Source organism: Pogona vitticeps, chromosome 7 (genome assembly GCF_051106095.1).
Source record: "Pogona vitticeps strain Pit_001003342236 chromosome 7, PviZW2.1, whole genome shotgun sequence".
Classification (NCBI taxonomy): Eukaryota; Metazoa; Chordata; class Lepidosauria; order Squamata; family Agamidae; genus Pogona; species Pogona vitticeps.
The window spans coordinates 15,247,783-15,275,217 of NC_135789.1; the positions used below are offsets into that span (position 1 = coordinate 15,247,783).

General features: G+C 46.1%; 2 protein-coding genes across 2 annotated transcripts in view; one reads left to right on the forward strand and one right to left on the reverse strand.

The window, feature by feature from the left end:
• Positions 1-12,921, forward strand: part of ATP8B3 (ATPase phospholipid transporting 8B3) — a 25,017-nt gene extending 12,096 nt beyond the window's left edge. The window contains exons 17-27 of the mRNA XM_072978762.2: positions 428-592; positions 1,275-1,386; positions 1,586-1,661; positions 2,316-2,454; positions 3,084-3,360; positions 3,482-3,705; positions 4,389-4,472; positions 5,937-6,176; positions 6,603-6,741; positions 7,218-7,348; positions 8,728-12,921. Of these exons, the coding sequence (XP_072834863.2) occupies positions 428-592; positions 1,275-1,386; positions 1,586-1,661; positions 2,316-2,454; positions 3,084-3,360; positions 3,482-3,705; positions 4,389-4,472; positions 5,937-6,176; positions 6,603-6,741; positions 7,218-7,348; positions 8,728-9,018 (1,878 nt within the window). The 3' untranslated portion in view covers positions 9,019-12,921. The remainder of the gene's footprint in view (positions 1-427; positions 593-1,274; positions 1,387-1,585; positions 1,662-2,315; positions 2,455-3,083; positions 3,361-3,481; positions 3,706-4,388; positions 4,473-5,936; positions 6,177-6,602; positions 6,742-7,217; positions 7,349-8,727) is intronic.
• Positions 11,373-27,435, reverse strand: part of ONECUT3 (one cut homeobox 3) — a 44,487-nt gene continuing 28,424 nt past the window's right edge. The window contains exon 2 of the mRNA XM_020781191.3: positions 11,373-21,547. Within this exon, the coding sequence (XP_020636850.3) occupies positions 21,255-21,547 (293 nt within the window). The 3' untranslated portion in view covers positions 11,373-21,254. The remainder of the gene's footprint in view (positions 21,548-27,435) is intronic.

The window sequence follows — 27,435 nt, forward strand, 5'->3', positions numbered from 1 at the left end:
TATGGGTCCTATTGATGGGTTCCTATTTCGAGAACTCTATTAGCTGCTGTTTTGAAGCCCTGCCAAGGACGCCCATTGGGGTAACGCCGTTGATGTAAGTCCCGTTGCCGAATAGCTGCAAATTAAGAAGCCGGCAGCGGTGTGGGTTGTTATGCATGGATTCCATACCACACTGCCAGATGCCTCGGGCGGCTTCTCTATTTCCTCGGGGAATTTACACCCACTGTGATTCCACCAGTGCAAAAACAGTGACACACTTTTGACCACGTCCTCGTGCAGGAGCATTTGAGATTCCTGGTTTTATGGCAACTCGTCCTCCCGACCGTCTCACCCCTTTGTGTAATTTCGGGACAACGCCGTCTTCAGCACGGCCCGTGTTTTCTCCTCTTCCATTTTCTCCCTTTCTGTTTTTCTCTCTCCATCCCAGAGTTTTGCCGAGGAAACTCTGAGGACACTCTGCTTAGCGACCAAAGATGTGGACCGGGAGGCGTACGCCGTGTGGAGCCAGAAGCACCATGCCGCCAGTGTCTCGTTGCAGGATCGGGCCCAAAAACTGGACAAAGTGTATGAGGAGATCGAGAAAGACCTCAAGGTCAGAACAGTGATTCTGAAACCTTCCAACAAGAGTCTTCTATTCTTTCCCCTGCGGAACCTCCATTTTACAGACCAGAAGGGACATCCCTCATGATAAAGTGCTAGGCCAATGTTGAATTTAAAATGATGAACGTTGGAAGGAGGATGAGCCACCTCACCCTTTGGCGTTGGTAGAGTCTTGAGATGGATGAGAATTTTGTTTCGTAGTGCTGGTTTTGAGGACGATTTATCCAAACCTGGAAATCTGTCCATAGTCAGTTGAAACTTTTATAAATGTAGTAGGACTCCCATCTCTCCATGGGATTGTTCCATGTCTCCCTCTGAAGATGCTGAAAACTGTGGATAATAGTAAATGCTATATATATAGAATGGAAAAAGGAAAAAAATCCCCCCAAAAGTATTTTCACGATGTATTACCATAACCAGCCACTGGAGGGAGCCACAGACCATGCTATGTATCACATTCCCTATTACAGTATACTGTAATAGCATTCACTATAATCCACGTTTTTCAGCATCAACATGAGAGCTTGGATCCCCCCATGGATACTGGGATCCTTCTGTACTCAGGGTGAAAATGAGGTTCCAGAAAACTCTGATGGGGAGGGCAAACTATCAAGTCTGCAAGGTGCAAATGGCAGGAACAGATTCGTCTTTGAAACCATCTTTGCTTTTCCCAGCTGCTGGGTGCGACAGCCATAGAGGACAAGTTACAAGATGGGGTTCCCGAAACCATCGATCTGCTGAAACGAGGGGGCCTTAAAGTGTGGGTGCTGACTGGGGACAAACGAGGTACAGTACGGAGGGTTCGACAAGAAATAAGGCATGGTCGCTATCCCCGTGGTAGGGTGGCAGACGAGATGACTTCCATCCCACGTCGCTCAGATACGGACAAGGTTCCGTTTTCGAGGGGGGGGGGAACAAGCCGCGATCAGGGATTTGGATGGAAGTTGTTTATGTGGCTTCTCTCTTTCACTCTTATCATTCCCAGAGACTGCAGTCAACATCGGCTACGCGTGTCAGCTGCTTTCGGACGACATGACAATCTTGGAAGAAGAGGAGATCAGGTAAGGGAAGAATATGTTCACACCTCTGTTGGGAGTGGATGTGAGAGAATCCTGCTCAGGACTAAAAATCAGCCCAGGAGTGATTCAGAATTATCCGGAGAGGCCATGACTTTTCTTGAACTGTTTACAATCAATTGGGGTTCCCACCCAATTTATTGGATATCGTGTCTACACTGCACGGCAGAAACTGTGTCTTCTCAAATCCTTAGTTTTGGGGAAACTATTATAAACGAGTCCTAGGGGGGAGCTTCAATTCCAGACTTTTCCCCCCCAGGGGGTGGAGAAAGACTTCAAAACTGAATTAAGGGCTTCTGAGTTCTCAGAAGTGTTGCGGTCATCTTTTTTCCTGGAAGAAACTCAGATTGTTATTGCTTCTGTGCAGGATGGCATGTTTCCTGCACAGGACTCATCTGGCAAAGGCAGAAGGCACTCTGAGCGGTGCAGGATGATTATAATCCTCACATGGGACAGCACGTTTCTTGCGAAGGACTCACCCGGGAAAGGCAGACAGTCCTCCGAGTTACACAGGATGGTTATAATTCCTGCACAGGATGGTGACTTTCCTGCACAGGATAATCTGGAAAGGACACAAAGCAGTACACAGTCGGGCTGATTTGAGAGACTTATCATCACCCCTCCTTTTTTTCCCCCCAGTGAGATCCTTGAACCATCCTGGCACAGCTCTAGCAGCCTAGACAGCAGTGGAAAATCTCTTTGTAAAGGTTCGTTCTTACCCTCCTGGGGATCATCAGGAGAAGGCAAAAAAGCATTGGTGGTCACTGGAGACTTCTTGGTAGGTCCGGTCTTTTTGCTCTGTTGGATCCTGGGGCGGGGAACGAGAGGGTATTCCCATCATATGTGATGATGATCCCCGTCATACTCAGTGTTTCGACCCAGCAATCTTTTCCACTTTTGCTATTTTTTAAAAAAATATTCATTTGTGATGGGATGTTTCATTATGGGATATGTTCCCTCCAGGAAAGCTTCCAGCAGCCCCCCCAATGGTCCATGCCATGGGGCAGATCTAGGAGTAAGACTTTACACCAGGCACAACCTGTTTCCTTAAGAGAGGGGGGGGGCGAAAGGCTTAAACGAGGCCTCTCACTCTTCTTGAGAGATCCAACCGTGACATCTTCTCCCTCCATCTCCTGACCGTTCTCCCCTCTTTCGCCCCCTTTCTCCCCAGAAATAGTGGAGAGTAGACTTGATTCCAAAAAACAAAGAAAGTCCAGAAATTTGGAAACGAGACATTCAGGGCGAATTTCACTTCGTGCTGAGGCAGGTTTTTCAAAACTGAGTCGAGACGGACCACAGAGCTTCAACGCTGGGAGCCGTGTCTGGCCTCCAACCCAACCTGTCCACCTTCTGTTGTAAAAAATGTTCCGGGAGGTGATGGGGTCTCTCGATCGTTTTCCCTGGCAGGACAAAATCTTCCACATGGAAGGAGAGAAGGTGGCCAAGAGGAAAGCCGGCCTTTTCGCACGCTTGGGCCGCCGGACCGCTGCGGACGACGCCGATAAAGACCTCGGCAGCCTGGTGGAGAAGGCCTTCGTTGAGCTGGCCACCGGCTGCCAGGCTGTGATCTGTTGCCGGGTGACTCCCAAGCAGAAAGCCCTTGTGGTCCAGATGGTCAAGCGGCACAAGAAAACCACCTCCTTGGCCATCGGAGACGGTGCCAACGACGTCAACATGATCAAAAGTGAGCGTTCCTTCCCATCGTGATGCTCTGATTCCAGGGCAAAGGGCGTGGAGCTGGGTTTGAGCCACGAGAGGGCTTGGCCACCCACAGGTAACCCTTCGGGTGGCTTCTTCCCCTCCAGCAGCTGATATCGGGGTCGGGATCAGCGGCCAGGAAGGCATGCAGGCCGTCCAGTGCAGTGACTACGCCATCGCCCAGTTCCGCTTCCTCCAGCGCCTCCTCTTTGTCCACGGGCGGTGGGCCTACCTCCGGATCTGCAAATTCCTGCGCTACTTCTTCTTCAAGACCTTCGCCAGCATGATGGTCCAGATCTGGTTTGCCTTCTACACGGGCTTCACGGCACAGGTGCATGTTAAGAGTTCCCTCCCGAGGGCACATGGGCCGTGGGATCTTTCTGCCATTTGGAATCAGGTCTGAGTCTGCCCTTCCCAAGAGGGCCCAAGTCTAGGTCTAGACTACGGTTACCATCCTTCCCCGCCTTGCGTCTTTGAGCCAAGGGAACACTTTAAAATGACCCTTAGGGGGTTAAAAAGGATGGGTTTCCTCAGCCACCCACTTTGTGGCCAGAAGGAGCTGTCAGGGGAGCACAGTTGATCCCTGAGGGTGTTTCCCGGGGGAAACCCTTTGAGCTGCGCACCGGCTTCTCGTGGGAAGGGACCGAGATGACAGTAACACAGGACCTGTCTCTTTAAGAGACGGGGAGACAAGCTCAAATGGGACCGCCCTCTTTTTTGGTGGTGGGTGTGGCCCAGGACTCTTTGGTGGCATCATGTGGTCCCTCTTTCAATGAAGGGGGTTCACCTGTGATCCGTATTTCCCGATTTCGGCGGGGAGATAACCTTCCACCATAACTTTTTTTTTTTGGCTTTAAAATAAAGTGATAATAAACTTTTTGCTTTAAATAAAAGTGTCCCCCAACTTTTTCTGGGAATGGGAAATATTCAAAAACTAGTTGTGAAATGTAACTTTTCAGTGTGGTTCCGGGGATCTCATCCTGTTTTTTTTTTTTTTTTGTTTCCCCACCTTAGCCTCTGCTGGAAAGCTGGTTCCTTGCCCTTTACAATGTCTTCTACACGTCTTATCCGGTGTTGTGCCTGGGATTGTTTGAGCAGGTAATTCCCTGTGCCTTGATTCCCTTTGGTTGAGCCAGAAGTTACAAAATCACAGCGAAGGAGACGTCACAAGGAACGACAGCCTTCCTTTTCAGGCGCGAGGCGTAACTTTAGTGACTTTTTTAAAAAGTTGCTTTGGAAGAAGCAATTTTGACAAGGATTTTTCAAGATTCATACCAGGGGTTCCCAAACTTTTGTTTTGACTTGTGACCCCCTTGACCTTTTGGCCACTTGCCGTGGCTCCCCCCCCCCTATAGACCAAGGGAGGAAGAGAGAGGAGAAGCCTGGCCTGACGAATAAAGTAGGAATCCCTCTATCCACAGGATCCCGATCTGTGGATTCACTGCATGAAAATTATCCATGAAGATTATCCATTGCATGAAAAACAAAACAAAAAAAACAAACAAAAACAAAATAATTCCCTCACAAAAAGCTAGAAATACATACCGTATTTTTCTGTGTATAAGACACCCCCATGTATAAGACACCCCCACTTTTCTAATGCAAAATTAAGAAAAATAAGTGGGGCTTAGCAAGTGTAGGGGGAAAAGGGATCAAAGCGCTGCAGGATCGCTTTGATCCCGGCTTTCCCCTCCACTTGTTTTTGTTCTCTCCTTGGCTTCCATGTATAAGATGACCCTCAATTTTTTTGTCTAAAGATATTAGACAAAAGTATAGTCCTATACACTTAAAAATACAGTACGTATATGTATTTCCAATGTGTATTTACCAGAACTGGCCACTGGAAGGAGTCAGAGACCTTCCTATTTATTTATTTATTTATTTATTTGTTTATTTATTTGTTTGTTTGTTTGTTTGTTTGTTTATTTGTTTATTTATTTGTTTTGTTTGTTTTGTTTGTTTGTTTGTTTGTTTGTTTTGTTTATTCAATCAATCAATCAATCTCAGCCAACTAGTTGCAAGTCTACTACTCTGAGTTGCCAACAGAAACCAAACATAGCAAGAACAGAAAGCTATTAAAAATTGATAAGGAAAATTCTAAATCCCAGGGCTATGGTAAACAAGATGATCCCACAAGCCCAGAGGGCTGTGAAAAAGCTCTTGTGTTTGATAGCGTACTTCCTTTCATTTCAGGATCCTTGCCTGGGTTTGGCATCCCCGTGGGGAGCTGCAGCGCCCAGTTTGGGAACTTCTGGTTCAGGCAGTTCTCTCATTAAATGGCAAGGAAAACAGTTTTTGGTTTGGTCCTTTCTGTTTTCATAAATAGGTTTAAGGTGTAATATCAGAATTAGTCACAAGGGGGAACCAAAGTATCATTCTACTACAAACAACAGAACAGTGATGAGAAGGAGCAATGGAATAATTACTTAGATGACCGCTTAGCTGCCAAGAAGTAATGACCAATGTAGCAAATTCCTTTTTAAAAGTAACTTTCTGAGTTTTGGGATGACCCCTCCTTCTTTTCTTCGGTGTGATTGCCTTCCCCCCTCTTTTCTCTTTTAGGATGTCAGTGCGAAGAAGAGCCTTCAATTTCCCGAACTCTACAAGGTGGGCCAGAAAGACCAACTTTTCAATTTCTGGACTTTCTGCCTGGCATTCCTCCACGGCTCACTTGTCTCCTTGTGCAACTTCTACATCACTTTTTGGGCCATGGGGGACCGGGCCAGCGTCCACGTCGTAGGAGATTATCAGTCCTTCGGCATGATCATCGCGACCTCGGCCATATTGACTGTGATTTTGGAGGTGAGTTCGGGAAGAGTGAGGTGACCTTCAAGGGAGAGAGGGAGGAAGGAAGGGAGGGAGGGAGGGAGGGAGAGAGAGAGAGAGAGAGAGGGAGGGAGGAAGGGAGGGAGGGAGAGAGAGAGAGAGGGAGGGAGAGAGGGAGGGAGGAAGGGAGGGAGGAAGGAAGGAAGGAAGGAAGGAAGGAAGGAAGGAAGGAAGGAAGGAAGGAAGGAAGGAAGGAAGGAAGGAAGGAAGGAAGGAAGGAAGGATGGATGGATGGATGGATGGATGGATGGATGGATGGATGGATGGATGGATGGATGGATGGATGGATGGATGGATGGATGGATGGATGGATGGATCATGGACCTCCACCTGTAACTAACTTATTTATTCGACTTCCCAAATCTACTTCATTAACCTTGTTCTGCTTGTTTCATGGACTAGATCATGCTGGAGTACAGATACTGGACCATCTTTTCCATCCTGGCCATCATCATCAGCTTCATATTCTACTGCCTTTTCTCCTACCTCACTCAAAGTTTCATGGCCTACGAGTTCTCTTATGTGTCTTTCCCCTCTCCTGGTAAGCCGTTTTCTGATGGAAAATGTTTGGGCTTTGTGTGTCCTGATTCTGGCCATGACGAAGACCCACTGGGGGGTGAAGCTCTGATATCTGTGTGGGGTTCAGCCTCTGCCGTGGTCCCCAAGAATCAGGAGTCAAGGGGCTCTCTGAATTCTGCAGCTAAGGTCATGCAAGGGTGGTCTTAGCTCATATATGCAAACAACGTTAAGGTACCCTTCCCCTTATTTTCAGAGGGGCAGCTGCATTCATCTGGTAGAGAAGAACTTATGATGTATCTTGGCTGGTTTGGTTGGTTGGTTGGTTTCTGTGGCACAATATTTAAAGTTTCTCTTCCCCTGGATTATTTCACCTCTGGACCAATGCTTCTCTTCTGTATGATGTCCCACCATCACGGACTTCTCCTGTGGACTGGTGGCACCCTTGTCTGTCCACATTTAACAGTTGGGCTTCTCCTCACTTCCTCCTTTCTCCTCCAGATGCCACCAAAAACGCCCTGACGGATCCGACAGCTTTGCTGGTAGTCCTGCTCTGTGTGGTGGTGAACATCATCCCCTCCCTTGCTGTGCGCTTCGTGAGCAGCTGCGTGACCCCGGCCACCATGTCAGAAGTAAGTATAGTCTGGGTGATGGTGGCCCATTGGATGCTACAGAGGGTGCCCCATCTCCCATCCAGTTGATGCAGCTGATTTGGGTGAAAGCTTAGCTAGATACCAAGCGACACCTACTCTTTGAGTTTTGGAGAATGGCATTGGATCAAGAAAAAGGTTTTGGATGGAGGTGTACAGTCGAGTCCTGTATCTTTGGTGGATTGGTTCGAAGCCCCAGCAGATCTGAAAACTGAATATTAAGAAATATTATACATAATGTAGTAAAAGAAAAAATCTAGAAAAAAGTATTTTCACCAAGTATTACTTGAATTGACCACTAGAGGGAGGCAGAGACCATACAATGTACAGTACAGTACTGTATTCTTCAACAACAAGCTTACATAGCATAGTCTCTGCCTCCCTCTAGTGGCCAGTTCTGGTAAATACATCGTGAAATGTCTTGACTTGAGAACTTAATCCGTATTGGAAGGCGGTTCTCAAGTCAAAAAGTTCTCAGGTCAAATCTGCATTTCCCATAGGAATGCATTGAAAACCATTTGATCCGTATCTGCTCTTTTCCGTCCATAGAAACTAATGGGAAGCTGCTATTCTGCCTTCAACCACTAGAGGGGGATATTTTGTTTCTTTTTTTCTTAGGTCAAGAAAGGTTCAGGGAAGGCAGGGAAAATACAGTCCAGGCAGGACAGGACCAGGCAGTCTGAAGACTGTCTCCCAATCCACTCTCTAAACGCTGGGAGGAGTGAGGAAGCAGACAGGCACCCTTTTCACTGGCCAACAGTTAACCGATAGTTCAAATTTTGCACTTTCCCTGCCTCCCACGTGGGTTTTTTCAGTTCTTAACTCAAATCTAAGTATGTAAGTCAAGTCAATATTTTCCTATGAGAGTGGTTCTTAAGTCAACATGTTCTTAACTCAAGCCGTTCTTAAGTCAAGACCCCACTGTATTTCTAGTTTTTTTTCTTCTAATATTTTTAGATAAGTGAAACCACGGATACCAATACGGGGTCCTACTGTATAAAATTTGTGCTAGGCTTGAAAAGACAGAAGGTTGGGAGGGTGGGAGGAAACCCACCACCTGCTGAAGTCACACAACCAAATTCAGAACAGGGATAGGAAGAAAACCTGGGTGCGAATGAGAAAAAGATTTCTCCTAGGAGAACCCTGCACAGAAAAAGTGCTATCCAGTGTGAGGATGATCATCTAGGCAGCTGAGAGGCCCTTTTCCAATTGTGTCTTGGGACTGTCCTCAAACGCTTTGCAGTGTTCTGAGCTAGACTGCCACTGCCCATGGAGGCTTCATTGGGTTGGAAAAACCTGGTAGGTGGGATATAAGCGGATACGTTTAGACACCTCTTCCTCTCTCCCTTCCTGCTTTCCAGATGCTTGATGCCCGAGACATGAAGCGGAACTCAAAGCCCGTGGAGCTGACCTCCCACTTCTGGAGGACCAACCGGTCGCTGAGGCGCTCCAGCTACGCTTTCTCTCACAAGGAAGGCTATGCCGACCTCATCTCTCGAGGAGCCAGCCTGCGGATCAAGGGTCCCCGGAACAAAGCCCGACAGAACGGCATCCCGAGCACCCCCTCGCTCGGCCAAGACAGCCTTGGGCCGTCCAGAGGGGCCTCTCCCGCTCCTGACACCGTGGCAAAGCTGAAAGTTCAGCGTTCTTGATTCACAACATGGGCCGGGCTCTTCACATTTGCACTAAAAACTGATAACAGGGAGGTTTCCTGAAGGCAGCTGCGGCCCACTCTCGCCCAGGCTGTGCAGTTCTGTGTTCAAATCCTGGAGACTCTCTCCCAGCCATTACTGTCTGGAGGTTCCTGGGCCTTTGGCTTGCCAGTTCTGAGCCAGAAACCCATCTTCCCCTGAAGGAAGGTTGATCAGCTCCGTCACTACACAAACTTTGACATTCCTGGGGCAAAACCTGTGGCCAGGGGCACATTATAAGGATTGTGCTGTTGTGATGCTGTGCTTAATTAGGAAACGGATGTGTGACAGATAGACCCTGGGGAGACACGGTGATGAAACCAGAGTCACCAGCCACCACCGGGTGGACAGCCAGATATTTTTCTCTCCCCTGTCTCTTCTCCCCCACCATCTGGCGTTCAGAGCTATACTGCCCCTTCCTCTGGAGGCTTCATTTCGCCCTCATGGGCTGGTAACTGCCCCGGGGCCCGACTGGGCTAGATCATGGAACAAACGACCAAGCCATAAAGATTCGGTGGCTTGCTTTCGATAATACGATTGACCAATTAACTGTGCTTGTAAAATCACGAACAACCTCAAGGTTCCCACTGGGAACAAGAAGGATGAACTTTTAAAGAACAAGTCATTAATTAATTTATGGTGCAGTGATATGAAGGAATGCCAACCTTTTCCATCTTATTTCACAATCTGTTTATAAATTTCCTTACATGGAATAAAATCAGATAATGTATTATATATATATATTTTGGCTTCCATTGTAGCTGTATTACTGATCGGATTCCTTACAGCAGGGCGTGGAGAACCACAGGGCCCAAAATAGATCCGGCCCTTCTAGGGTCCCAACTTAGACCTCTGGGTTTCACTAGGTGGCCAAGCCCCCCAGTTTCCCAAGCTGCTGATGTTTTCCCTCTGCCTTGGCCCCCCACAAAAAATGTGGTTCCTGTGAAATTCTCCAAAATTACTTTCAGACAGACAGACGTCTCCCCTCCATGCTGTAGAGGGCGCCAGAGTGTCATGGGTGGTGTGGAGGGTTGCGCATGTGCTGCCATCTGCTGGACAGATGCAGGACTGGAGCAGAGTTTCTCTTCCTGATCTCTGGCCTGTTTGAATCCTGGATGTGGACATTGTGGAACAGGTGAGGAAACGGAGCCTCTCCAGATGTGAGTGGACCACAGTTCCCATGATCCTTCTCTAGTGGCCAGGCTAGAGGAGCTTGAGTGTTTTAGTAAAATCTGGAGCACCTCAGCTTCTCCTGGCCTGTGGTTGAAGTTGTTGCCAATTGTCTTGCGTGTCTCTACCTATGGGTGCATGGATTAAGGTTACAGGAGTGTTTCTAATGACTAGAGGCCACACCCATGCCTAAATTTTCCAGTCTTAAAATTTTCAGTTCTTGTTCAATCCAAACTTTTCAAAATAAAATGGGTCCAAAGATCCTGGGGGAATTTTGTCCAGTTTTTGGCTCTCTGTGTATGGTCCGTGAAGCAGAGGTGGGGGAAAGACCAGCTGAGACCAGTTGTCTACATACACACCTTTGCAGCTGTTTGGGGGCTAATCCATGCAAACACTTCACAGATTTCACACTTTCAAAACCCAGATGTGAATCAAAATTGAGCCGGATGAAGTTAACAGAACTGGCCACTAGAGGGAGCCAAAGACCATGCTATGCATAGGGTTCAATAGAGAAATATATTTCTACAGTGCCATTACCAGAACTGGCCACTAGATGGAGCCAGAGACCATTATAAGCATAGCATTCGCTATTAAAATAGCACTCATTTTTCAGCATGGGGTGGGCTTGGAACCAATCTCCCATTGATCCGGGGGGGGGGCTACTGTAATTATAGTAAAAAAAGAGAGTCTATTTTAGGGGAAATGCAGGCCTCAGTGACAGTTTTTATGTGATCTATTTTTTTTTTCAAAAAAATCTAGTCTCAAATTGATACTTTTAAACTGGCGATGAACTCAGTGGAAGACTGGAACAGTGAGAAGCTGAGGTTGGGGATGAAACCGAAATTGGTGCATTTATTATGAAATCAAAAGTTTAAGCCAAAGATCTCACTCACAAAAACACACACTGAGACAGGTAATTTTCCTCTCTGTAAACTTTCTAGACCAGCTGTTGATAAAGGAACTTCTCATCTAAAGTTGGCCGGCCAGGATGTTTCGATGCTTTGATATCATCATTTGGGAACACCACCACCCCCCTTTTCATGTTTCTTAAACCCCACAGAGTGAGTTTGATGCATATAAGGCTGAGAAACCCAGGTGGTGGTCTTTGCTAAGTGGAAGACACTCAGAAGCGGCTGGAGGTCAAGTGGATGACAAAAAAATAATTTATTGAAGAACCTGAAAACGGTAGGAATGTACAACACAGTCATGGAACGGTGGACGACAGAACAAAGAAAATTCACTCATTTTCTCATTTGAAAATTGATCTGGAAGATGTAGCAGAGATAGCGGGCAGTGGAACCTAGCTCAAGACAACACAGAAAAAAAATTATCATTGTGATACCATGGTTCATTATTTCTTTAATAAAGTGCCCAACGCATAAGTCATTGTTATGATGGTTATTATTTTAAATCACTGACAGAGGAACAGAAAGGACTGGACAGAGTCGTAAAGACCCAAAGGAACGAACGGCAGGTTTGTTAAGAGCATCACAATGAAACGTGGGACCACATCACAAAGAGACACGGGGACGGGGACTTAGGAAAACCCAGGCCGGAACACGAAACTCTGGAACTGAACATGTTTAAAACTGGGCAACCAAATGACGAGGTGCAGAATTTGCTTAGGAGTGGGAAACTGAAGGGCAAAAACACAAATTATGGGCTTGAAGTTCCACACCGCACACAAAAATTATGAATTCCGGACCACCTAAAATCCAGCCCTGTCCGGGATGTGAGCTGTTTGAAAGGGCGAAAGATGGATCCAAATTCCAAAGTCAGGTTCAATCGGCTTCCCAAAATGTCATGCTCAAGGTGCTTCCTCTCCGTTTCTCAAAGCCGAGGCTCCTCTCTGGAACAGCCCTATTGCCATTATGAAATTTTAGATGTTATGTGGGAAGGCTGTGGTTTTGTTTCTCCTGTATCTTTATCCAAAAACAATCCTTCCTTCCTTCCTTCCTTCCTTCCTTCCTTCCTTCCTTCCTTCCTTCCTTCCTTCCTTCCTTCCTTCCTTCCTAAGCCCCTCACCAGAGATTGGAAAATCTAAGGGGTGGTTTTTCGGACGTTTGCTGCCAGACATTCCCAATCAACATTGCCAGGTCCCGAGCAACTTTTCTAATACAGCAGGGCCCCTTACCCATTGAATTAGTATCCTCTGATTCACTTATCCATGGCCTGAAAATATTTAAAATATTACAAAAAAAAAATCCTGGAAATCTATATTTTGAAAGATGAAGTTACCCGAACTGGCCATTAGAGGGAGACAGAGACCATGGTATGTGTAGCATTTGAAGACGAAATAAGGCATATGTCATTACCAGACCTGGCCACTAGACGGAGCCAGAGACCATGTGTTCACAATAATCTACATTTTTCAGCATCCATGGGGGGGGGGCTTAGAACCAATCCCTGTGAATACGGAGGAACTCCTATTTCTGTCCAAAAAGAAGAAAGTTTTCAGGTTAATTAAAAATAACTCAGAACTAGGCAGGGTGAGAATGGTCAGCTCATAGTCAGGAATAACACAGGAACCATGTGTGGGTGACCTTCCCTAGGTGACAGGCAATCAGGTGTAATAAAGGAAGGGGGAACCTGAGCCATGTAGTGATATTTGTGTTACAGGCAGCAGAATTTAAAGGACTTTGGAGCGACCACTTGATAAAGCTGAATATTTCTCTTTCATGGCATGCCTTTAGTTTCACTCTGCTAACAGGAGAAACGATGCCCTTTTATGCAGTTTGGCGTTTGTTCCAAGCAGTGGTGTTGGGTATGAAAAGAGGACAGGAATGGAGATGGCTTACCGTCAACCTTTGGAGTCTACCCACTGCAGTGTTTCCAACTCAGGCTGGCAGCCACAGCAAACTGGAATTTGGGACCGAATTCTTTCCCAGCCCTGCCTGGCGACGACAGAAATAGGAGCCGCGCTCCATCCCAGCGTGTGTATGTGTGTTCAGACCACGTTCATGTGCCTCTACTGGTACTTCCCTACAGGAGCTCAGCGTATGAAGCGGCATCCATCCAAAATCATGGCTTTGGAGGGAGAAGGGATGCGAGATGAACTTACTGGGGTGCATATCATCACTTTCATACTTAATATGTCTTTCTTTAGCCGTTTTCTCTCTCTGCTGACTTTCTGGCTTCTCGCCGCCTCCGTTCATCTGCTGGGGAAGATGTTGAAATGGGGGCTGGCAGGAGATGCCAACTCCAGGGCTGGTGTGAATCCCCTCTGGGTTTTGGTTGGAACTTTCTGGGAGCTCTCCAAGATGTTGAACCTATTGGGGGGGGCGGGTTCGGTTTCAGTCCAGAACCTTGGACAGTGTCTGTAAAATTCAGGGCAAACTCCTGGAGCCAATGTGCACTTTTGAAATTGGGGTCGTTTTCAGATCAGAAAGTGATAGGCAGCTAGGGAAAGGTGTTATAATCAGGCATGTCTGGTGTTCGGTGAAGGGTGATGTCCCGTGGAGATTGAACGAGTGGCCGTTGGAATTTATTTCTGCCCGCCAGCTTTTCCTTTTTCTGATTCTAAGGGAGCTCATTGCTCGCCCAAGGCTGGAACGGTTCATATCGTCTAAAAATTGAGATTATAAATCATAACATCAGAAACCCTGGGAGTGGCGGGCTTTGAAGAAGGTAAGGAGGGAGAGGGCTGGATCCTTGCATATTTCTACATGATTGTCTCTGCGTTCTGTCACCTGGATTATGAAGACACTCAGGAATGCTAAAAGCGAAGACAGCTCAATCGGTCAGGGTTCGTTTGCTGGGATTTGCTGGAAGAGTAGGGTGACTACCAGGGTTGGGGTTGGCTTCAGCCAAGGAAATGCAGTAGCCTTGTTGGCTGGGCCACTGGTGTCCTTGAAGGGTGCCCCAAACCAGATTCAATTGTTCATCCAGGGGAAGATGGTTTATTAAGGTAAAAGGGGCATGGATCTAGTTCTGTAATGGGTAGGGAGAGAGGCCAAGGCTCTAATTTTAAAGAAGCAGTTCCTGATGTTGTCTCTTTCTTAGACAACATCAGGAAGCAAATATTTCCAGTTGTTCAATGTTAAGAGGTTTTATTGATGCACTTTTGTAAGGATGAAGGATGGGTCCCCTGGAAGCGGATGGCGCCGTAGTTAGTGGGGCAGTGACTTCGTTCCTGCTTTTAGCCTGAGTGTTCAACAGCCATGCAAGGTGCAGAAGATATTTGGGAGAGGGATGAGAGGCCACAGGGATCTGTAAAATTCAGAGCAAAAGGGGAAACTGTTGGGAAGGATTGGATACCGCACTTTGGTCAGCTCCTGTAAAGTTCAGACCAAAATTGGAGCTGATTCGGGAAGACAGATTGAAAACTCTGGTAAAGTTCAGACCAAAATTGGAGCTGATTCGGGAAGATAGATTGAAAACTCTGGTAAAGTTCAGACCAAAATTGGAGTTGATTCGTGAAGACAGATTGAAAACTCTGGTAAAGCTCAGGCCAAAACTGGAGTTGATTCGGGAAGATAGATTGAAATCTCTGGTAAAGGTCAAGCCAAAATTGGAGCTGATTTGGGAAGATAGATTGAAAACTCTGGTAAAGTTCAGACCAAACGTGGAGACAATTTGGGAGGGCAGACTGGATAGCTCCTATAAAGTTCAGACCTAAATTGGAGCTGATTTGAGGGGATAGATTGCAAACTCTGGTAAAGTTCAGACAAAAAATAGAGCTGATTTGAGAGGGCAGGCTAACCCACCTTGAATAACTCCCTTAATGTTCGGACCACAACTGCCCCACTGGCTCCAGAGCTGTTACCCTCCAATGGCAAGGAGGCAATGTCAGAATTAACAAGCACCACTGACTTTTGGTTTCCCTTACATCACCCACCCTTTCCACACTGGATTCCAGTGGGTGCCGGGAACTTCCACATCCATACCCTCACTCCTCTCTCCTTCCTGTTCTTGGAAAAACATCTCTCAACACCTGCTGTGGTTGAATTTGCTCTTTCTTTCTTTTGGGTTTTAAACAAGACATCGAGATACAAAGGGACAGAAGACGTTGGAAGAAGAGAAAATAAAAATTGTTGACCAGGAAATGCCCACAACCACATGAAACAAATTGGCCCACACACAGACCTTGGAACTGAAATGAAATTTTTTTGTCAGACAAACAACACGTCAAACCCCTCCTCCCTGTCGACCCCCCACCCCCACCCGATAATTATTACATTACTTCAGGAAAGAGTATATTTTTTTCATGCATAAATCAAATTTTCATTTCATCCTCTCTTTTTTTGTTTTTTTTTCCTTCCTTAAATTACATTTGAACACAGAAACACATATAATAAATACTCTCATTAAAGACAGGACTCAGCAGGGAAATCAAAGGACACATTTCCCCCAAAAGCAAGTTGTATTAATATTATTTGTGATTTTTTCTTTTAAAGGACTTGTTTAAATACGAAATCTGTAAACGCCAAGGACCCCTCTCCTCTCTTTCTCTCAATCTCTCTCTCTTTTAAAAAATCATGAAACTAACCAGTTTTACTTTTCCCCGTCCGAAACATTCAATACGTCTCCCATTGAGCATTTTTTCACTAAATACCAACATGCCATCTCCTGCAAAATTATAATTTAACAGTATAAAGCTTCAAGTTGCAAATTCCAAAAACTAGCTAAGTTATCATCATCATCATTATTATCATTATTATTTTGTCACATAAACTATACATTAAATATTTTTGAGGTATTTCAGAGAGCATTGTCAAAAACTTGCCTGGTTTGCACCAGAAATAGGGGTGGGTCAGGGATCAGTTGGGTTGATTTGGGGGGGTATTATTTTTTGTCTTCCCTCTCCTGAGTGGACATCTTTGGTATCAACAAGCTATTTGGGTGCTGGTCAAAAAAAAGAGGTTGGGAGAAGACAGGGGAGGCTAGGGTCTCTGATTTTTGTCCTCCGGGTTTTGTCCTGAACTTTAAACAAGCTCTGTGAAATGCTCAATGGTATTCCCAAAATAGGTTCACCATCATGGAAAGCTTCTTTCAAGTAGAAACCCTGGAGTACATTCAACTAGTTTGTAAAATTGGAGTCACCTTGCCTCCCCTAAGGGAAGGGCTTTAGGAAAGAGGGAACAGGGGAGGGAATTACTGGTTGGTTGGAATGAAAGACGGAGCGGCTCAACCTAATTGGCACAGAAGTAGCTATGCAGAGTATTAGAATTTAAGAAGTCTGAAGGTAGTGTGGTATCAAGGTGTGTAAAATGCTGTTTAAAATTCCTCACTCTCATTAATTTAGGCTGCCATGACCAACAAGACAGCTTGATGAGGAATTTCCCAGCCTTCCAAGATCGCTTGACCCCAGCGCCAGGAAGAGACAAGCAGCTCTTTTCCTTCCTTCCAGACCTCCACAAACTGAGCAAGATGTCTCTATGCAAATATCGGGTTCTTTTTAGAAGCAAAGCACACATTCAAAGCTCAGAAAGAATGGTTGATTGTTCAGAAAGATGCAAAACACCCATTCAATGCTTCGCATGACAGAAAGCCCACGAAACAAAGCCCCCTGATCATTAGAATGATCATCCTTCATGAAAGCAGGTGGAGGGAGTCATATATATTAATAAAGGAGAGGTCGCTGCACTTAGAAAGTTTGTAGGGCAAGAAGAGGGATTTCCCCCCTGTTTTCAGGCCACATTTCTATAGGCAGGCATTACCCCATACCCTTTCCCACACACACCAAAGTTCCCAAATAGGCTACAGTATGGCCAAAAAGCTAAAATAGGGTTTACACTGATTTGGCCTTTTGTGTTATCCATCCATCAGCCTAGCTAATTGGCTATCCTTATGGGGCTCATATGCTGGCTATAGGCTCCCTGATGGTTTGGATCCTACCTAGATAATTTCCGCTCTTGCTCAAATGCATTTCACTAAACTTTCCCAGGTAATGATCAGCAATGGTTGTTGGTGTCTGTTAATTTCACAAGAGGCTTCTATCTTAATTTTGTTTTGTTTTTTACATAAACCCCACCCTTCCCATTTAAGTTCTCTATCCTTTGGGATCTGAAAGAGGTGTCTGGAACGGTGCTGTTTATAACTTATCCGGTGTTTCACTCATACTTCCTATGAATCATAGGAAAGGTTGACGTCTTCCTGATACTCAGATTTCCACGCATCCTGTATTTACTGCCTGACTTGTTTCATATGAGCTCTCAAATCCAGAATTTACCTTTCGGTTGAGCAGATGGGCCCCTTTCATGTGTACTATGGAATGCACAACACAGACCAACATGTGGATTATACACATGTGAAATATCAACTTGGGGGGGATGAGGTCAGTTGGGGGATGGGAAGGAGGGACATCGGAGAAAAAGGAGGTGGATCAAGAACATGATTTTCTGCCCCATCACCCAAAGGCTACAAAAGTCACCAGAATTTTTCTGATTAAGAGAACTGAGGTAATATCTTGTAAGTTTATCTCGGACACAAACAGTGTTAAGAAAATGGTTTTTACATATCTTTGGTTGAAGAACAAGGCACTCATCTATCATTCTGACAACCATATTCTTTCTCTCTCTTTCTCTCTCTCTTTCTCTCTCTCTCTCTCTCTCTTGCTTGGGAGTTTGGAGGGTTTGAAAGAAGAGGGGGAGTCAAGTAGAAAAAGGTGAAGGCTGATTGGCTCCTGTTTTGCCAAAGGGGTGTAATGCCCTCCGGGTTGGAGTCCGAACTTTAACACACACACCCCTTTTCTCTCCCTCTCCAAGTCAATGGATCGCATGACTAGAATTCAGAACCATGCAGAGGTGTTGGTCGGACTCAAACCCAGAACGGATCCACCGCCGCCACCACCAAATCGGAAGCCAGCCGTTCAGGACCAAGGGGCAAGAGGGCGGTTCAACGTCCGTACATTCCGGTGCAAACCAGGCAAGAGAAACAAAATCTTTGGTATCAGGTGTGATTTTCAAATCACAAAAATCGAAAACTCAAGTGAGGTAGCCTATATTTTCTGGTTCTCACTAAAATGTCTTTGCATGATCGGGGTGTGGGGCAGTAGGACCTCTTTCATGGTGTTCTTCAAGGTGAGATCAGACCCCGCTTTCTTGTGGGTTTTTTTTCCCCTTCCTTTTTTTTCCTCTCTTTTTTTGGGGTGGCTTCTCAGCCCTTCAATACTTTACAAAACCAGGCCTGGGAACCCACCGTAGTCCTCCTCCGTCATTGGTTTAGCGTAGACACATCACAACAAGACAAGAAGACCGAGCGGCCGGGGGGGGGGGGTGTTAGGGGACACTCCAGGGGATTCGGACACTGGGAAGAAAGAAGATTTAGGAGATTCTGGGGGGAGTTTCGGGTTGGCGGGGGTTTCCTCTCCTTTTAATCCTCTTCACCCCCTCTTCTGTTTTTGGCAAAAATGTACCTCTGTGTTTCTTTACATTCCCTTCTCCAGCATGCTTCGTTCTGCGGTCCCTTTGCTCGGTTCTACCATTCGCCCCTGATTGGACATGCCCGAGAGTCCAGATTGGGACGTCTTTTTCTCTCTCCTTTTTTTCTGAATTTAGGAACTGTGGTGACCGTCGTCCCGTCGGTCTCCTTCCTCCTTCTATCGTCTTAGCCGGTGGTCTTTTTTTTTTTCCTTTTTGGTCTTCCTCTTTTTTTTCATTCCAGAAGTTCGCTCCGCGTGTTTGTTCCCGAATGCCGGGAGCAAAAAAATAAAAAGCCACCCCCCCAAAAAAAATGGCATTGCGCAAAGATGGTCCTCTGTTACCCGCATGGATTTGATCATTGTCCCATTAGAAAATGAAGACGACACACACAGAGATACGCAGAAGAAGAACCCCATGGTTACCGGTAGACGGCAAGGTGTTATCCTTACACCTTCTCCATCCATCCATCCCAGGCAAAAGGGGTGGCTAAGGGATAAGATGGTTCCAGCCAGACACGAAAGGCTTGGTGGGTCGGAGGGCATCTCGTGTCCAGTGGACCACATCATTTTTGCCACACGACGGCCTTGGGGCCCTCTGTGGCTCCGGCATCTGTCGAAGGATTTTTTTTTTTGCCCCGAATTACAGAGATTGTACCCACTGTGTATCTGTCTTCTGTTTTTAAGGCTGGATGCTGATTTCACACACATACACTCACATACACACAAAATGGTGGGTTATCTTTCATATGTTGCCAAAGATTCTTCTTATTTTGGGGGGCGGGGTAGAGTTTATTCTTCTTCTCACTTCTGGGGTAAAACAGGGGGTTTGTGTTTTTTCATTTCGCTCCGGCCACCGTTCCACCGCCGTCTGAATTTCAAGATCTCTTTCTCGACTGAACGCCCAACATTGAACCACACGCCCCCTATTTCTCTCATCCTTTTTTCGGCCATATCTTGTTTCTAGTCTGCCACCGCCCCCCCCACCCCACAATTCTAGTTGAAAAAACAGACAAGGAAAAAGGTTAGCAGAAAAATAGGAGACTCTGGTGGACAGACTGAAGAGGTGGACAGACCGAATAATCTGGGCTTAGCCTTTGGAATGAAATCAAGATTGATTAGAAGGTCAGCTGCCGGTCCAGCGTCAAGGAAGGAAAAATCCGCTCCTATGCTTCTTTCTCTTGATTCCTTTAAAGCTTTTTTTCAAATACCCGATTTATGTACCTAAAATGTGCTTCGTGACCCGCTTTATTTCTAGGTTACACAGTGCAATTTAGCTTGGGATCCCCCTCCCCACTACTGATTCAAGGGGGAGAAGGGGGTGCCATTCTTTGGAAAAGTCTCAGCTTCCTTCTCCCCCCTATTCAAACTTTGGCTCAAAATTCCTTTCAGAGGAATCAAAAAAGAACTAGAGTCTTCTCTTTTGGCTGAATTATTTTTTTCTTGGTGAGTTCGGACCATAGAGTAGAGCGTTTAGGAAAGCTTAAGAAGGATTTTCATGGAACCCCCCTTCAAGAAAACCAATCCATGGATGGTAGAGAATGGATATGATAAAGGGGATTGAACTGGGATCAAACTGAAGGCAGGAGAGATGTCTATGAAGACAACTTGATGATGTTTTGAATATGCTTTTCTGAATGAACTTCCATGCTCTTGTTAATGCAGGAACCAGGATTTTTTAAAAAATAAAATAAAATAAATCCTCACCCATTCTTGCCTTGCAATGCCTCCTAAGCCACACTACCTAAATGACCATTAACTATCATCAGCGCCGGCAGGTAACAACACCATGTTCTCAATGAACAGCAGATTATTCCCACACGACTCAGTCGAATGCTTTTTTCCCTATATCAAGAGTGGTCCTTCTCAGCTGTGTAAAAATGGCTTTTGTTTGAAAGGGAACAGAGGCAAGTAACTGGACATTTTAGGCCTCAGAGGTGCCCCAGAGGAGAAGACACTCTATTCTTGTGTCTTGCTGGTACCACCATAGCTGTAGTGGGAAACCTAAATGGGTCCAGGACTTAAAACCGTGAAATGGGAGAAACCCAAATGGGAAGGAGAATCTTATAACTGCACCTTGGTGAGCTGCACCAGTTGAATAAGATATTAGATCTCCTGATTCTTTCCTCACCCCTCCTTAAATTATCTGGTACTGGAGTCTTTTTAAGGACTCACACACTCATTTCTTAGATGGACTAAGATGCACAACAGCTATTAAGACTGATGAGAAGTTAATTCCCTACTTAATAATAATGATGTGACCTCAAGCCCATTCTGATTTCATCTTGAAACTTCAAGACAGGCTTCCTTGAAAATGTGTGAAAAGCTAATTACTTTTATGTGTGTTTGGCCATCAGAATGACACAGTACCCCTTGACATTTACAGGAGGGGAGGCATCCTTCTGCAAAGCCAAAATGTTTGGGGTGGCTTATAGGATGGAGTGAGGAAACGCCACCCCTCCCCACAGAACCGCTGTGGATTTTGAAGTTGGGAGGTGAACCCTGGATCCTTGTTCAAGGTTGCCCCCTTAGAGGCATCGACTGGGTGTGGTGATGAAGTACCCATGGTTAGATGAGGTTCCTCGGTTTGCCCTTCGGTGTGAAGATGGGAGGACATGAATTTGTGGTGGGATGTGGCGGGGAAGGGCGGGAGGGAGGACGTGACCGGTCATGCTTTGGAAAAAGTGCTTGCCGACGAAGACGGGACCCCGGGATTGGGGCCGGGGTCTTCCTGCCAGCGGTTCATGCACCGCCGGCGGGCATTCATGAAGAAATTGCTGACAGTGTTGAGTTCCAGGCCCAGCTGCTGGGAAATCGTCATTTGCATCTCCTTGGAGGGGCGCTTATTCTCCTTGAAGATGGCGATTAGGGTCCGGCGCTGGAGGTCGGTGAAGACCAACCGCTGCTTCTTGGGCTGTAGGTTCCGGTCTTTCTGTTGCTCCTGCTCTTTACGCTTGCACGCTGCACGCCAAGTTGGGGGGGGTTGTTTAAGAGAGAAAAAACAAGATGGAGGGAGAGAGAAAAGAAGAAGACTATCAAAGCAATTCTGCTCAGCTCTGTTTCCAAATATCCCCACTGCCTGCCAAATCTGGGAATCAGCTGCCCCCCATGCCCCCAAGGAAGACACCCTCCCCACAGTGTCAATTGGCCATGGATTAAATTTCCGTGGCTTGTCATTTGGACTCTCTGCACTCTTTCCTTTAAAAGTAACTGCACCCATAGCCCATTTTTCTCTGGATAAGCAATTTTCTCCACCTTCTACAGGCCACTTTCTGTATATTCCCATGAAATATATTTTGCTCCTGGAACTCAGGGAAGGGGCTCTTTCTGGGCCAGGCTGGTTCTGGGCACCAGATGGCCTTATCAAAATACTCTCTGGCTTTCAAGGTTCAAAACGATGGAGGCAACTTTTGTTATTAAAATAATGTTCTCTGTTATCTGCAGTTTTCAGTATCTGCAGGGGCAGGGCATGGAACTGATCCCCTGCATATATGGGGGTGGTCCTACTGTATCCCAACCAATTAACATTTCCCTTAAAGAATTAATTGAATAATGTTTGCTTCCCATTCAGGGGTGTCTCCCTATCTGGGTGCCCTTCAGATGTTTTGGACTACATCTCCCATGGGCCAACGTGTCTGTGTTTGTGAGAGATGTAGTCCAAACCGCCAACGCTGGCGACCCCAACATCAGGGTGCTGCCTTTTGGCCTGATCTTTAGAAGAGCTAAACATTGAGGGAGAGTTTCAGCCCCTGGAGAGTTCATTTAGATTTCGGACTAAAATCCAGAATGGATTCACTGCGACCACCCCAAGAAATTGGAGCCACAAGCCGGCAGCACTCAACTAGGGCAAGTCTGTTGAAACCGTGGACTTTGCCTTCATTGTTTCAGTAGGTCTACTCTAGCTGGAACTAGCCATTCAACTTAAATTTTTGCCTCTTTCTTCTCTAACAGAAGACCAGATTTCAATTCACGTACGGATTGGGTGCAGTTTATCTATCGCAGTTTAAACCCCCGGCAGAGGAATAAGAAACCTACCCTATGGCCATCAGATGCTTGCAAAGGAAACAAACACAAATAAACCTTTTTTGAACATAAGAGCAATATTTCGCGTGTGCTTTTTTTTCTCGTTAAATCAAAGAGAGACACCAACACATTTAAAAGGAAACGCAAGAAAGCGAAAGAGAGAGAAAGAGACACACATTCGCACATGAGATCAAAAGGACTTGCCAGAGACAGAAATTTCAGCCCTTCTTACCTTCACCGCCTCCCACACAAAATTTGTCAAGAGCGAAATATCGTAAGAAATGTAGAAAACCCTGAAGAAACAAAAACCTGCAAAACCCAGCAAAGAAATCTGGCACAGAGCACAAATTAAATCCCAAAGATAGCTTAGGAAACTTCCACCGTAGGTCTATGAGAGGGGCTCGTTCTCATCCAGCGTCGGCAACACCCAGTAGCAGAATGCGCTCTGCTGTGTTAGGCCATTGGAAAACACAAATAAAGAGAAGGATAAGAAAGAAGCCAGATGTGTTGAGCTTTATTGGCCTCCTCTCTGTTGTCAGCCAACAGCCATCATGCTAGGCTGAAAAGTTGAATCGCTTTAAGAATCTGTATGACTCCTTTTTTTACCCCTCTTCCCTCCTCATGCTCTTTTCATTTGGTGTTATGTCTCTTTCTTTTTTTAAAAAATTGTAAACCTGAAAACAAAATCTCTTCTTCACCCCCCTTTCAGATTAGGCTGCAAATCAATCTGAGACCTTTCCCCACCTGCAGTGGAGGGTTAGAGATCTGAGTTTCCAGAAGTAGGAATTATAATTATATAGTTACCCTTAAAAATCAAAAACAGATCAAATCTCTCCACCTGTTTCTCAAAAGTAAATGAAACAGTTATAATTTAGCTTCTTGGTAGACATTCGAATGCAACTGGCCTGTGGTGTAAAGCTATACCATCTGTTGGTCCATCTAATGTCCTGAGCAGAACACGAGGCAACAATATGAGCCAGCACCGGAACCATGTAGTATTCCTCCCCCGCCCAAGACTAACAAAATAGCAAAATGCTGTAATTCTACCAGGACAGGAGTGTTCCTTCTCCTCAAACGGCAACACAACTGTCGTGACAAGAGACCCACTAGGAAGTGCTGGGCAACTTAAAGACAGAGGTGCTATATCGGCCACGCACGCCCATAGTCCCTGTCTTCAGAAGCAAGCACATAAAACTGGTTGGACTTTAAAGGATCACAAGCTTGTTTTTGCCAATTCATGTGGTTCTGTGCAGTTGCATCCGATTTCGGGTGACCCTAAAAGCATTTTTTTTTAGTTCTGTGAGAGGTTCAATGAGTGGCTTCCCATGGCCACCGTAGTCAAGCGGGGATTTGAACCCAGATCTCTAGAGTCTGATATTTTCTCTGCTACATCACACGGTCTCTTGGTGTAACAAAAGATTATAATGTGACTTTGTGAAGCCTCCCTTTCTGGGGTGGGGGTGAGGGGAAGAGAGGAGTTTTCCACCAGATCACGTGTTATTTGTAACAGGTTTATTCCAAGTATCGCGAAGGAAAACAGGAAACCTTGGAGAATTTTTTTTGCTTCCTTGAAGAGAGAAGCAGAAACGCGTTCTGCAAAAGGCATCTTAACATGCCCGCTTGCAGCTCGATATAATTACAGCTTCACCAAGCTGAGATCAATAACTACCGTAGTCCGATCTATACACAGAGGAGCTCCGAAGCCACAACTGAGGGAGGCCTTTCATATTTCTTGGTCCCCCGTGGATGATTGCCTAGGCTATCTTGATCTAGCCATCAGGAGACCCGGGGGGTGTTTGTTTGGTTGAATGCAACCCTTCTCTGGTTTACAGACCTACGGAGAGTTGTCTTTTGGCAGGGGGGAACCGAGAAATCGAGAGAGGGATAAATAGCAGCGTGGGTTTACAGTTCTGCATTCTTCATGTCTATTTGCTCGGCCATTTTGGTGGTGGTGGGGTGCCAATCACAGGCCCAAAAACAAAAAGGAGAATATATTGCAGCATTTCTATCCTGCCTCCCAGAGAAAGGGTCTGAACACAATGCTTGGTTTTATGCATGAAGCCTGGTTTTTTTGCAAGGTTTGATTTGTGCATTGATTTTGCAGGAGGAAATGGGCTCTGGTGGGGCTGGTGCACTCCGCTCGGTTTTCGGCATATGGTTTTACAAGTGCAGCCTGCCCCCAAACCACATTAGCTCATCTGTAGACCCATGACAAGCCCACACTCAGGATTCTGAAAAATGCTCATTCAACACACACCCCCATTGCCAGTTCAGGCTGGTTTTGATGGACCCGGGAGCTGCTCCTCCAACTGAGACGAAGTCCTTCTATCTCCCCTGCCCCCATTTAGGGTGCCCATAATTAGCACAAAATAGTTCTCTGACAAACGGGCATCCTTTCCCCACAAGATGCAAAGCTCAAAGCAGAGAGAAATTGGCAGAAGCTTTAGAAAGATATGAGCAACCCATCGCCTGCTTCAGCTTCTTGGTTTCCCCTGAAAACCGCAGAAGTCCTCCCTGCTGTTTGCAGTTGACACAAATAGCATCGGTGTTTGCAAAAATAAAAGAAATATATAGGGAAGGGTTTGATCCACCGTCCTTGTTGGGGAAAAGAAGTAGCTGCCACCCCTAAGGCTGAGACACGGAAGGACTGAGATCATTACTCCAGTGTATTTTCGAGAAGCCATTCTCAAATGAATAGCAATCTTTCCCTGAGGTCCCAGGCTCCTTCTCCTTCCCATCAGAAGTGGAAAGGAGAAAAACCAAATTGAATTGTTTCTAAAAGTGGTGACATGTAATAGCTGCAATCAACAGCCTCTCTGTGGACAGAGGATGATTATCCCTCCCTGTGTGAACCCTCCAAAGCATTTCACTAAATATACCTAACAACAATTCTTCTCAGGGTCGGGAACAAAGCGGCGCTTCCATTGTGCCAGCCCGCAGGTCTGGTTCCCCCCCCCCGACACTCTTGAAACAGCAAACACAACCTGTAATTGTCTGCCTCCTCCAATCCTTCTCATAACTGCCAGTAATTTGAAGCAAGCCTGGAAGATTGGGGTGTGTGTGTCTGCATAGGTTTGATGCCCTCGTGCCGGTTGGAAGAGGGATAAGAAGTCAAGCTTATCTCTTTTCTCTCTGTGTGTTCACAGATCCCAATTTCACTGGGGCAGTCAACCTGCTCCGGATTTCCATCTGAACTTTAGAGGATCTCTCCAAGGTCCTGAATCTTATTTGAGATTCAGCCCCATTAGGGCTGAATTAAGGCCTCCCTCTCTAACTAATGTGCAACACAAACTGCATTTGATTAGAAAGAGCTACGTCCACTGCATTTGACCGGCATGGATCAGGATCCGTCACATATTTTCAAGTTCTTTCAGGTTCTGGTCGGGAAGAAATCAAGGTTCTTCAGAAGATCTGGAAGAGGGAGAAAGCAAAACAGGGGGACGATTCTCTAATCTAATGAATTCCCTAATCTAATCTACCCCTGCTGTTTCTTCCCGCTGGCGTGAATCCAGCAATGGAGTAATTATATGCACCATCCAGACTAGAAGGTCGTATCAGTGCGAAACTTGAGCACACGAGGAGTCGCACATAAACACAACACACACACACAATTTGGAGAGTCCTAAATTCTTCCAGCCACCGGGTGGCACTATGGATTCACATACACAAACTCGGCTCTTACACTTTCCGCACATATATCTGCACACACAGGGACAAAGAGAAAGGTTTCCACATCGGGCGCATGTCCCGGATTGAGGGCTGGTAAAAGGTGCTTTCTGACATTAAAAATCAACACGCCGCTCGGTGCCACCAAGGTCTGGATGTTTGCACATCCCCAGAATGAGTTCCACGAAAAACTGCCATAACAACAACCGCCCGCTGGGGGCAACCCATCTCTCACTGAAAAGGGCCTCATTTTTTTTTTATGGAGGCATCCACTCGGCGCGCAACCTTACACGATTTGATAGGAGGCCAAAAAAAAAAAAAGAAAGAAGAAGATGACGGGGTTAAACAAAGGAGGAAAACAGTCCGGGATGACTAGAGGTTGCTCTGTGGCACTCTAGCATCTCTTCTGTACCTGATTTGGGTGGTTTTGATAAAGATTAAAAAATGTATGCGTAGTAGATAGATTACAGAATTTTCATGGTGTTTCAAATGCTTCCCTCCTATGGGAAGCTAGGATTTGTAATTTTGGAGGGTGTAGAATATACATTTTTGGTAATTCAAGGAGGGCACTCAAGTTTTCTAAAATCTCCCCAAACCAGAGAGCCCAGGATTCTTGAAGAGAAAGTGACACATCACACAGTTATGACAGTGTGGTGTAGACACACTCTGGGTTTCTTGAGTGGTGAAGAAAGGGGAATGGACTTAGTGAGGGTGCTTTGACCACGGAGAGGAAATACAAGCTCAGGAAAGCCCTGTTTTGCCTGGCCCTTAGGGTGGGTTCCCTCGCTCGGCTCCAGGCAGCGACGGCAGCCCCGGCTTTATTGGTATGCAGCTGGCGTGTCCAGGGGAAGCGCGGTCTTCCCAGCAGACTGTCTGTGGCGACGGAAATTAAATCTTCCTCTGAACCCAGCAAATTAGGATGTAAGACACTACAAAAAGCTCTGGAATCCGTTTTTGCCTCTTTGGAGAAGGACTGAGTCATTGGGGTGGGAAGGAAGGAAGGAAGGAAGGAAGGAAGGAAGGAAGGAAGGAAGGAAGGAAGGAAGGAAGGAAGGAAGGAAGGAAGGAAGGAAGGAAGGAAGGAAGGAAGGTAGGTAGGTGATGGATAAAAGGAAGGTAGGAAGGAAGGAAGGAGCTGATGATGGATGAGAGGAAGGAAG